At 42.2% G+C, this 11,854-nt stretch overlaps 2 protein-coding genes across 2 annotated transcripts; one reads left to right on the top strand and one right to left on the bottom strand.

The window, feature by feature from the left end:
- The first annotated feature begins 80 nt into the window (after window positions 1-80).
- On the top strand, window positions 81-4,779 carry SDHD (succinate dehydrogenase complex, subunit D, integral membrane protein). The gene is made up of 3 exons (XM_008947597.1): window positions 81-171; window positions 1,982-2,126; window positions 4,614-4,779. The coding sequence occupies exons 1-3, from the start codon at window positions 81-83 to the stop codon at window positions 4,777-4,779; spliced, it is 402 nt and encodes a 133-aa protein (XP_008945845.1).
- Window positions 4,780-7,454: 2,675 nt separating this feature from the next.
- IL18 (interleukin 18) lies at window positions 7,455-9,787 on the bottom strand. Its single transcript, XM_008947585.1, has 5 exons — window positions 9,718-9,787; window positions 8,763-8,771; window positions 8,114-8,251; window positions 7,813-7,958; window positions 7,455-7,685 (listed from the first exon to the last, which is right to left on the bottom strand). Exons 1-5 carry the CDS (start codon window positions 9,782-9,784, stop codon window positions 7,455-7,457), a joined length of 591 nt encoding a protein of 196 aa, XP_008945833.1. The 5' UTR covers window positions 9,785-9,787.
- Between the last annotated feature and the right edge of the window lie 2,067 nt (window positions 9,788-11,854).

Below are 11,854 nucleotides of genomic sequence, written 5' to 3'. Positions count from 1 at the left end.
TTCGTCAGCCGGGGCGGGGTCGCTGTTCCCCCGCCCTCGAAAGGGCTTCTCCGGCCCGGCCAGGCGGCGTGATCTCCACTATGCCCGTTACACCCACGGCCGGTCGGGGATGGCGATGGTTTGAGCCAGGTGTGGGCGACCAAGGGCAGAACACGCCTGACACGTGGCACGGTAGTTTTTCTTGGGTGTGGTCAGAGCCGCTGGTGCCCGCGCAGCGTGTTCCCGTCCCTTCGGGCAGTGCTGCTCCCGGGCGGTCCCGGGGCTGGGTTATATCGAGGGGTGTGTGACTTACCGCTGGGATCTGACACTGACACTGCGGTGTCAGGACCCGGCCTGTGAATGCTGCGAGTCCTGAACAGGGCTCACTGAATGTTAGAAGAGTGAAGCTCTGCTTGCCAACAAAAGTGATAACGTTTTTTTCCCATGCTCAAAACCCCCTAGAAGTTTTAAAGGAAATGACTGAGGAAGTTTAACATTTCTTGTGGTTTAGTAGCAGCAGAAATGTGAAAACTCTGCAGTTGTGACTTCTTGCATGAACAGCTCTTCTGATGCACTGAGGTTAACCTGAGAAGTCTGCTCTGCAGGAAGAGAGTGTTTCTTACCCTGTTTCTTAGCCTGTTTTTTCCTCTCTGTGTGTGGTAAGACTACACAGAGGTGGTGAAAGAGAACTGTGCCCAGTTCTCATCTGTCAGTTGTGCAATTATATATGAGTAATGTTGTGACCAGAGGTTAAGCATATTTTGTAGCTGTTAGAAAGCAGCTTAGAAGTGGAAAGGATGAGGAAAGGCATGTCAAAGAAATTAGCTTAAACACAGCTGAGCTGTTTCCATTCTTTCTGTTCTGAACCTCATATTGACAGCAGGCTTCATGCACGTGCTGTGAGATGTTCTGGGCCAGGGAGTTCTGTGGGGACAACTCAGTAGTTCACAGTGTAGGACTCCTTCATGTTTTACTGTAGGTCCTTTATGTTCCTTATCTTGTCCCTTTGCCAGATTTCTTTGCAAAAATGAAGAAAAATAATTGCATTTTTGTTTAAAGGGATGCATAACACCTGTGTGGTGGGTAAGCACTTTGGGGGTGATTTCATAGAGTCAGTTCCTGATGGTTTTAGCCTGGGCTGATGCTTCATGTTTTGAGGTTGACATTTTGGTTCAAAGTATTGCATATGATGTTAGGGTTTTTGTTTGCTCCAGAACCTTCTAGATGGTTTTGGGTGGTTTTTTTTTCTTCCTTTATTAGGGATTTGTGTGCTTCTAAAAGGTTAGAGGTGGTTACAGAGCTCCCTAGTTGGTATTTCTCTTCCTGAAGTCATCTGTTATGTGGTTCAGGTTCTGTGCAGCTGAGTATCAATGGAAGACTGAAATCCTTGAGCCTTCAAGCTGCTTGTAGGCCACCTATCACTGCTATGCTTCCAGAAGTTTAATCTACTATATACAGTTAGAAACAGCAATATTGGCTCCTGGGCAGAACTGTGCACAGAGTTACCAGGAGGTGCAATTCACTGGAACCTGTAGGTGTGTCCATCTGGATATCAAAGCCATTTCCTAAAAGGTGGGAGTAGTAAACAGTACATAACAGTCAGGAAGTTCACTAGACAGAAAGGTTTTGCCTTTGGAGACACTTGTGTGTGATGGTTGACTTGGACCTCAGTCCTGAACCATGGGTTGTTGAAAGTAGGACTGGTGTTTGTTTTGACTTTACCTGTTGAGCCTCTGCTCTTTTATAGTAAAAGAAGCTTCTCTTTCTCAGCAGCAGCAAAGAGAGGATTATTTAAAATTAACCTTTCAGATATTGTAAAGTAGATACATATTCTATTGGGGTAATTCAAAAGCATCTGGGTTCTGCTTGGACAAAAGCTGAGTGATGAGGTCAGAGAACACATGTTCCTGGTGGTGCTGATCAGGATGAGGTATCTGTTATTCAGGTTACAGCACTTCTCATGTCACAAGAACTATGCACTGAAAAATACTTCTCCTTACAGGCAGTTCCAAGGCTGCATCTTTGCACTGGACAAGTGAGCGAGCTGTCAGTGTCCTCTTGCTGGGTCTCCTTCCTGCAGCCTACCTGTATCCTGGACCAGCCATGGACTATTCACTGGCTGCAGCCCTCACTCTCCATGGCCACTGGTAAGCACAGAAGGTCCTGCAGAGTTAATAGGAAAGTCTGATAGTCAGGATGACTCCAAGACTTGGGTTTTAAATCCATCTATGGCAGCAAGTTTACTGACTTGTTTCCTGGTTTAGTATAAAATACCTGGAAAGAGATGCACACAGTCCTTGCTCTCCAGGTCTGGTGACAGTTGTGATCGTTGACACCCTTGGTCCTCCTTTGTCACCCTGTTCTCTTAGTCAGAAGGCAGGATGCATATCACTATTCAGGAAGCCATGAACATTCTCTTATGTTCTACACTCTGTCTTACCTTAGGAGAACTTACCTGCCACTGGCTGCACAGAATCTTGGATGGTTTTACGTTATAGAAGAATCAATGTTGTATGAACATTAGGAGCAGGACAGATCTATTCAGAACAAATTGTTCTGCCAAGGTTCTGTGCTGTGGGCTGGCTGTGTACATCTCAGTGCTGAGAAGATTCTGCATAACAAAGAGTTCATAGCAAGTATTCCACTGAAGAAGCTGAGACCTCAATCATTGTTTTCTGGATTCCTGGGGAATGGATGCTTGCTCCTGTTCTTCCCAAGCGTGGTTCTGCTGTGATCTTTTATATCATCTATCATCTATTTTTTAATAGGCCAGATGGGTCTAGTTAGGAGTGGATCCAGCTGCATGGTTGGCACAGCTGGCAGCACTGACATTCTTGAGCTGGTACTGGTCTGTGGTTCCTTGTTACAGGGATAAAGCAGAGAAGCAACTTCATGGTACTTTGGGATGCCAGGTTATCTTAGATCTCAGTTTTGCCTCTACAAAGTCATAGCAGGGATTCTTGCACTTCCATCCCTGTCACTGGGAGCTGCTTCCCAAAGTCCTCAAATCTAGCACAGAATTAATCTGAAATGTGGCTGTTCTTGAACATATTTGGCAGAGCTCTTTCCAGTATAAAACCCACAAAGCACAGCTTGCCTGCTTTTGGAGCATTTCTGCCCTGGTTTGGTGTGTGTATTGGAGGTGACCACGTGGGGAAGTTGCAGGGGATGGAACAGGTTGTTGCAGGTGGGTGTGTTGAGGTGGGTTCTCTGGCTGACATCTGGAGCCATTGCACACACGTTTGGTGCCTTACTGGGTGCCTCTTGTTGCCAAAAGTGTGGGGGTTGTGCATACTCCAAGTCCCTTTTCCTTAAACAGTGTGGGGATTTCCCCTGCAAGGAGAACATCTTGCTGCATGTGCACAGCTCTGCTGGTAACTTTCATCAGAGTGAATTCTTCCCCCAGCTTGTGTGGGTTTTTAGTTCTCTTTTTTAAGCTAGGAAGTTTCATATCTTGCAAAACATTGTCTTAAAAAAATAAAGGTGTTTCTATGTACAAAAATTCTCTTCTACTTTCATAGGTATTTCACCTCTCTTTGTGATGTCCTGTTAAACTGTCCTTGTATCAACCCACAGGGCTTTGTTTTCTTTTCCTCACAATTCTTCTCTGCTCACACGTGGTGGGGGGTGGAGGAAGCAGTGGGCAGTGGCTGCTGGTGTTTAGTTGCCAGATGAGGTTAAACCACGACACCTTATCAACACTGCAGCTGGAGGGCAGCTTCTGACTCCCCAGCTGGGTATGGCTTATTTATCTGTGCTTTGGAAGGCTCAAGGTGTGGGCAAGAGCTGCTTCACTCCTGACCTGATTCCTCTGCCCAGCTGTAAAATACAGCTGCACTGTATTTTATAATTTAAGAATAGTTATCTTACAGGCTGCTTTTACTGTGTGCTTCTCTTCTGTGTATCTTTGCACTTGTTTTCTCACTTTTGACATCTTTGTGGTATTAGAACCCTGTCTAAGTGAAACTAAGCTCAGTGTTCACTTGCAAAGTACTGCAGAAGATGCTACTGCATCTTGCTAGGTCACTGGTGTGTCTTAACTTGTGGGACACTGGTCCTTCAGCTTCAGGCTAGACCAAGGCAAAATCCTAGGAGGAAAATTGCTGCATTCAGTATGATTCTCTTTTTTACTAAGTTGGCATCTGTCACTGCAGAAAGCAAATACAGTTGTACTTTGTGGAAGACTATCACATTAGTTTAACAGCATCCTCTGTCTCCTGTTGCTGGATAGTTTAAATCTGCAGAAGAGTTCACTTCAGTCTGACATCACCTACATCTGACAGAGGCAGGAAAATATGCTGATTTTAGATTGCCACTATTTTTTAAACTAAATCTGTATCTTGGAGTCTTCTGTGCATATGTCACAAAGGCTGGTCCCAGAGCCAGACTTTACTGTTCAAGCAAGGGTATTTTGTTTGGGTTCTTTCCCTCAGTCACTGGAAGTCAGACAAGCTGCCCACTGTTTCTTGGAGGCATCTTTGTTTTCAGTGGGATCTGGGCATTCTCTAGGAAGAGCTGATGATTGCAAGTGAAAAAGATGATACATTTTAGTAGAACATTGACATAAAGTGGGTGGATTTCAGTGAGGAATGCTCTGTCCTGATTGCAGCTTTTGTCTCCCTCTTACTCTGCAGGGGTCTCGGCCAGGTTGTAACTGACTATGTGCACGGGGATACAGCAGTTAAGCTGGCACACACAGGTCTGTATGCTCTGTCTGCCCTCACCTTCGCTGGCCTCTGCTACTTTAACTACCATGATGTTGGTATCTGCAAGGCTGTTGCCATGCTGTGGAGCCTCTAAGATACAACCTGAGTTCCTGACAGACATGATTGTGCACTGCTGCCTCTGCTTCATCAGATTTATACCAACGTGTTTAATGCTAAATAAATGAATAACCAAGGGTCTAGAGTGTGTACACACTGCAGTGAGTTCAGAGCTGGTCTTTTAGAAATAAACATCCAACAGCAGCAAAAATGTTAGAAAAGAAAAAGTAGATTTAAAGTGAATAATGTCCAGGTGAGAGTGATTTAAGCTGCACTGTAAAGTGGGAGGAATAGATTACACCAATGACAGACTTGCATAGCTGAAGGTAGCCTACCTTGTAATGGCAGCTTTGGGTAGTGTCTTTCTAAAGGAACTGTTTGTTGTTTGATTCCCTATTTTGTAAAAGAAACTTGACTTGTGAAAAATGGAACTGTTATTTCTGACATCACAACTGAACTGTATCCAAGGTGCACCCTGTAACTCTTTGGACCCTGAGAGTTGATGTAGAAAAGGGAATACATTTTTCTTAATCCATACAATAAATAATTTACAGAAATTGTTTGTGCTTCTGAACAGTTTTTAATACTCTGGGGTTACTTAACATGTTTTCTCTGCAGCAGATAGTTGGTTTTGGTTTTTTTTCTAAAATCAAGTTCAAATACTAATTCATACTGTTATGTTACTGTTTATACTGTTATTGTGTCACTTCACTGAGATATTATAAAACAACAAAAAAGAGACTATGAGTATGTATTGTTCTTAAAGAAGTGACTTAATACAAGAGTAATGGCCAGTAGAAACTACAACAGTTATTGACTTAGAAAAAGACTTTTGTAGATGAATTTTAGGAGCCATAAAAAGTGTCTGGCTTCCATAGTTTCCCTGGAACCTCTGTGTTCACCTGCAACATTTTTGGGGGGCTGTTTTCCAAATAGACACTGGTACACATTTTCCTCCAACTGAAAAGGCAACTAACATACCCTGTCTGTCATAGCTTGCCCTGAGACTGTGTTCTTTTCTGTGTCTTTAGGTTTTAGAGTGTTTAGGGGGGAAAATGAAATTGTTTTTTAACATTATTCTCTGACATTTTTTCTGACTTGTATAGTGGTAAGGAGTAATTAACTGTTTCCATGTTCTAATGGCACTTCTGTGGTGCTATTAAGAGGAAGAGAATTGTGTGTTACCATCAGTCTGATATGCAGCCAACAGAATTAACACATTACTGTTTGAATTCTACATTTGGTTATTTTGCCATAATGAGGAAGATATGTATGAATAATTGCTAAATACCTCTGTGTGATCTGAGCTTGTATCATGGAAACTGTTGGATGTTTTCTACATTATTCCTACACACATTACTGAGTTTAAGCCCCTCCAGGTGCCTAACCAGTAGTGCACTCTGTGGTGGTTGTACCTATTTTAAATAATTGGTTTCTTACTGCCTCTAGATGCTCCTGTAGCAGCTGGAGAGGTGAAATGGCAGGGGCAGCATGATGTGAGAAGCTGAGGCAGTGAGGGTTATTGCAGCAGTTTCATGTCTCTGTGCTTTTTTAAAGTCCCTGAAATTATAGTTGTGGTTTGTTTTTTACCAAAACAAGGCCTAAGACTTGTTGCATCCCTTCTGCAAGTCTGAGTATTTCCCTGTATTTCATGACACACAGAGGCCTTCCTGTTTTCTCTGATTACTTCTGTCTGTATGGGGTATGACAATTGTACCAGCATGCCAAGCTGAGGACCCAGGACCCCAGCTGCAAGCAGTGCTCAGGTTATCACTACCTGAACTGGAGCAGCAAAGGAAGAACAGCACTGACATGTAGAAGAAATTAATGGTATGTGCCACATCAGTTCCTCTGTGTTATGTATGCACATAATGTATGCACAGCATGTTCATTTTGGGTTTGGTGGAGACCAGTGCTTGCTCAGCTTAGAATGTGGAGCTGACAGCTTGACCTCAGTGTGTGCTGTGCTGTCCCACACAGGGAATAAGAGAGGTCCTGCTGGGAGCCAGCCACACCTATGCTGGTTCCAAACTCTTACAAGGACAAGTTTCATTCCATCACCTACAGTTTACTGTTAACTTTCAAAAACCTCTACATAAAAGCATCTTTTTTTCTCTCTTTTTATTTTCCCTGTGTGCCCTGTGAGGACAAAGAGCTTTAGTAGAGCATTCATTGTTCAGGTAAGTTAGCAGTTAACAAACTGTTATTTTTACCTCAGCTGAAGGTGAGAATGTCCCTGTGTAACTCAGATTGATGAAGATGATCAGGAAATAAACTTGATTCAAAACACAGGAATGCCAAGGTGTTTATTGGCTAGGTGCATGGTCTTGGTATGAAATTTTATTTTAAGCAGTTTTCTTTCTTTTCCCAAAATAGGTCCACTTCATATATGAGGCACCAAATACAAAAGCTGTTTGATCAACCAGCAATAAAAACTTTAGGGATCAAACTACAGGACTATATAGGCATGCACACTCTTCTTCCCTCACTGTGTAATTCACTTTCCTTCTAGCTGACTGGAAAGTATTCTTCTGCTTCTTTTTGCCAATAATTTGAATTTATTTTCCTTTGTAAGATACTAATTTTTGTGCTGACTTATGGTAGCTAAAAACATAAAACTGCCTTGCCTTAGGTAAAGAAAGAGTAAGATTTCTTTTATAAAAAGCCAAAATATATTTTAAGACTGTCCAAGTATGTCATAGGTTGTGACTTTCATTCTGGCTGAAGTGAGAAACATATCTTCATGGTTTCATCCACTTCATCTTCTCTTGACAGTTTCTTTAGAATTAATTTTCTTAAGCTGCCTTCTTCCTCAAAGGCCAAGAACATTCCTTGTTCTAGTGAGTATTCAAACTTAAATGCTCTGGAGCTACAAGATGTAAACAACTTTTTGAAAAAGATGACGTTACTTTCACCAGGCATTTCTTTGGGAACTTCTCCTTCCTGAGGAGATGAAAGGGAACAGGTTAGTACCAGCACAAGACTTGAGCAGTTTTATTTCAGCTCCCACATTTGATTTCTCAATTTTGCCTATTTCTATGTATATAAGGTGTGGAAGGCAGATCCTTACCCGAAATCGAACGATCATTTTTCCACATTCTTTCTCACAACACATGTAGTAACTTTTATCTGCCACCTTGACGCTGAAGGCAACGGGCATGCCTGCTGCAGGTGTAGTAGTTTTGTAATAGTGAATGCTGAAGTTCATTCCATTGCCTAAATATAAATTATTTATTAGTAGTAGTCTGCTCAGGAGAGTGCTGCAACCACTTGCAAAAGCCAAAACCGTAAGTACATTGTTGGCTACTGTTGTTAGAAGAAAGTAAAGAGTTTTTTAGTGCTCAATTGCATTGTCTGCTAAAATGGCATACCACATTTCATCTCCTGGTCTGTCACATCTTCAAAAGCTGCCACGTTTAAGTCTGGTCGAACGACGAGCAGCTGGCTGTTCACATTGCGCAGGAACCGCTGAAGAATTTTCTCCCTACAAAAGGCATCACATTCCAGCCCTGCAGAACATCAAACAGAGAGGGGCAAATACTGCAGCTGTCATCTCAGATCTTAACAGTTTGCCACAGGTTTAATGTTTGTCACTAAAGATACGAGGTGAAATAAGTTCTTAGAATGGCCATCTCACACAAAACATGGGCTGTGTCGTTCTTTCTGCCTCTGGCTTGTAACAACCCAAGCAAGACAGAAGGATCTCCCAGAATACAGCACTTATAGAGAAGCTGCTGCACCTGTTAATGTGAGTGCAGAAACAAGAGTTCTCTCTTTGGACCAGCAATTAGAATTGCATTAAAAGGTGTTTCTGTTAGGGAAGCCACTACCCTGTACCTAGGAGGGAATAAAGCAACATCAGCCTCAGGAGGAGGGGGTGGGTGAGCTGTAGCTCTCTTCTCTACAGTAGCTGTTACCAGTTTGAAATGCACACAAAGCATTTATGGGTTAGTAAGCATGAGCAGCTTAGTTCAGGTAAAATTGATAATGAAGTTAATAAATCATAAGCTTTCAGCTTACCATCATCATCTTGGTTCCAAGTGAGCAGTGGAAAAAAAGGAAAGAAAAAACATTAAGAACATTTAGCTCTACCCTGACAAAAGAAACCACTTTCTACCCAGTTTTGTTCTGTGAGATTGGAAGGCAGCCAGCCACCTACACACTTCCAGCTGTACTCCCCAGTGTCACCAGCTCTTCAGGCTGAGCTGTTCTAAGCACAGGGTGTGTTTTATTTGTGAGTGTCACAGAATGATTGAACCACCAGTCATTTGAGAACTTGAGTTACCACCAAACCAAGAGGTGTGTAAAATGTTTTAGGGTTACTTAAGGGCGAGCAGCCCAGGTCAGTTTAAGCCTATAACCAAGGATTAAACAGCATGCAAATTATTGGTTTTATCACTGCTTTTATGCTAAGAGAGCAAAATGACAAGAAATGGCCATTGCAAGTTGCTTCTAAAGAAGAGATTGTTTTCTAACTAACTTTATCCTATAAGATTAGAAGTTAACCACTTATTCCAAGTCCACCCCACAGTATTCCAAACATTCTGCATGTCCTTTACAGGAATGTATTGTGTGAAGCAACAAGTATTCCACTGGCTCAAATACTTGGCTAACAGTACTTCAAACTGAAGCATATGGGGAAATTAGGTGAAATCAGACTGATAAAGGAGTTGGTTTTAATCAGTATTCAAACAGGAAAAGTTTTGAAATGCTTAGGGTGCTCAGCAGTACAGGACTGACCTGTTAGCACACTGGGAGAGCTGTCTGAAACTCATATTCTCTTTGCAGTGAATGGCCTGGCTCCATAATCTAACAACTGTCGTTCTTCTCAGTGGGTGGGGATTGCAGCTGCTTTGAGGATAGCTCAGGTAACGTGGGGGGAAAAGCAGGATTTCACAAAACCAGGGACACCAGCCCCAGAAAAGGATTGTGTATCAGCTTTTGTGTGTGTCTTTCAGCAGGGCACAGTAATTACCTTCAAAATAGAGGCAGAAATTTTCTCCAAATTTTACTGCACACACAAGAATATCTTCACTGCTCATCTTCACTCTGCCAAAAACAGATGGAGAGGTTCAGTGTTCAGAGCAATGCTTCTCACACTATAAGGCAAGGGAGGTCTCAGACTGGTTCTTTTCTAGCACACAATACTGTACCAGGGCTGGCATGTTTCACTACCTGTTGAAAAACTGTTTTTTAAATAATTGGTGTTCTCCTCTGTTGCCTTTTATCATTATTTAGAATAACATAGAGCATCCTCCAAGTTGTGTTATTTTACATAGCTTCTCATTGACTTATGTGCTGTTACAGGGGAATAAATACATAAATACACATTCCATTTACCTGTAAGTGCACCCATCCCTTTTCCTCTATTTTAAAGTTTATGTTCATGCTGGCAGAAAAGAGATACCTCTGAATGGATTGTTTTGCTCTGCAGGCTGTGTATATGTCTCTGAATCTTCAGTTTTAGCAACATGACAATGGCAAAAAATTGGAAAATAACCCAAAAGTTATGTGGAGCTGCCTGTATTGACTAGGACTGGAACTGTAAAGTCTAGTATTTCAGTAATTTTACTGCTGTTGGAAGGAATAATTCTAAGAACTAAGCACTAAAATACTTTTTATTTTAAATCTGCTAATGATATCCTCCTCAGAATTAAAATAACATCTCCTACTTTTAAAGAAAACAGAATAAGAATAAAGGAATGAATGAAACTGAGGAAAGAATAAAGGAGTATGAGAATAAGAATAAATAAAAATAAATAAATTGTAATTACAATCCAACAGAGGAAGATGCAGCAAAGAATTTCATTCTTTCTCCTCTCTGGTGGTAAACAGTTTTAAAATGTCCCGTTCTCTGCCACTAATTCTCTGAAACACAGGTTCTTACTTTCCTTCCTGTTTCATTTTGATCTTAGTAACTTTTTGGCTCATTTTCCTAAAATGGTTTATATGTATGAATGTTCTTAACCTTCTAATCTACTGTTTTAGAAATAAAGGCATTTGGCTTTCCAGAAATACCAGCTACTTTACTTAACTAGCTACTTTAATATCTGCAAGATGTGTTTATCTTGGCTCTCTGACTGGTGTAACATTTTTGGCCAGATGCTCAAAATCACAGGCACACTGATATCCACCATCCCCACATCGAGCCTTTAGGAGCCCAGCCCCCGTGTGAAGTCCTCAGTCTGCAGCTGTGTGCTCTTCCTCTTACACCGTGTACGGGAGGAGGCACTCACAGCAGAAATCTGATGATCAGACAGCATCAAATACACAAAGCCAACAACAGGGATTGTAAAAACACTTAAGTCACTTTTTGTAAGCCGTCTATAAGATGAAGTGCTTCATCCAAACCTACCAACTCCTGTCAAGGCATTTTTTCCCCTTCCACTAACCACAGCAATAATAAACGTCATACATGTGTTAAAACTAGGTAAGCAATGGGAAGAACTGTCTCACTTCAAAGGGTCTTTCTCACCACCTGTAAAAGACCTATTATACAAAACAACTGAGCAACGCCAGCTTAAATAAATCAGCACACAGCCTTAGGGATCGGTGTGGGGCAGTCACAGTGTTTTCCTTGTTCCTCTAAGAAACCTGAGGAATACCACTTGAGAGTGATTTTCTCTCATCCTATTTTTTAATATGGTCTATAGTTCTAGGTGGTCTGTGCAGAAAAGACACAGGTTTATAGCAGAGGGCTGCAACTTTTGTCTCCAAACATGCACAGCCAAGCCTTTGAAACTAAATACCACAGGAACAAGCAGTGCATGCCTCTTCCTTAGCGAAGAAAACCAAGAAGTCAGGGACTGCTCTGTTATTCTATGAAGAGGAGAAGGCACAGGCAGGACTTACTGATGAAGGGTTAAACGAAAAAGCAGCCCTTGTTTTAGTGAGTAAAACACATAAAATGACTGCACTTCCTCCCCGATGTGTAGTAACACACGGTTAAGCTCTTTTAACGAGGCACGTTTGAAGGGAACAGTACAAGCTAACAGCAGTTTTTAGCTGGCTGTGGGAGGCAGCGTGCAATGACTCTCCCCGCGGAGGAACAGGGACGCGGGGAAGAGGCGCCAGGTCGTGCACCGGCCGCCGCCCGCGCTGGAGCGGAGCCC

Source organism: Merops nubicus, unplaced genomic scaffold (assembly GCF_000691845.1).
Source record: "Merops nubicus isolate BGI_N331 unplaced genomic scaffold, ASM69184v1 scaffold37230, whole genome shotgun sequence".
Lineage (NCBI taxonomy): Eukaryota > Metazoa > Chordata > Aves > Coraciiformes > Meropidae > Merops > Merops nubicus.
This window is presented reverse-complemented; position numbering and strand designations above follow the sequence as displayed.

What these genes read in the sequence shown, in the direction of transcription:
- SDHD (XM_008947597.1), top strand. Translation starts at nt 81, where the DNA reads ATGCCCGTTACACCCACGGCCGGTCGGGGATGGCGATGGTTTGAGCCA. An exon ending in CACGCCTGACACGTGGCACG is followed by an intron (nt 172 to 1,981) that starts GTAGTTTTTCTT and finishes TTCTCCTTACAG; the next exon opens with GCAGTTCCAAGGCTGCATCT. An exon ending in CTCACTCTCCATGGCCACTG is followed by an intron (nt 2,127 to 4,613) that starts GTAAGCACAGAA and finishes CTTACTCTGCAG; the next exon opens with GGGTCTCGGCCAGGTTGTAA.
- IL18 (XM_008947585.1), bottom strand. Translation starts at nt 9,784, where the DNA reads ATGAGCAGTGAAGATATTCTTGTGTGTGCAGTAAAATTTGGAGAAAAT. An exon ending in AGACCAGGAGATGAAATGTG is followed by an intron (nt 7,959 to 8,113) that starts GTATGCCATTTT and finishes ATTTATATTTAG; the next exon opens with GCAATGGAATGAACTTCAGC. An exon ending in AAATGATCGTTCGATTTCGG is followed by an intron (nt 7,686 to 7,812) that starts GTAAGGATCTGC and finishes TCATCTCCTCAG; the next exon opens with GAAGGAGAAGTTCCCAAAGA.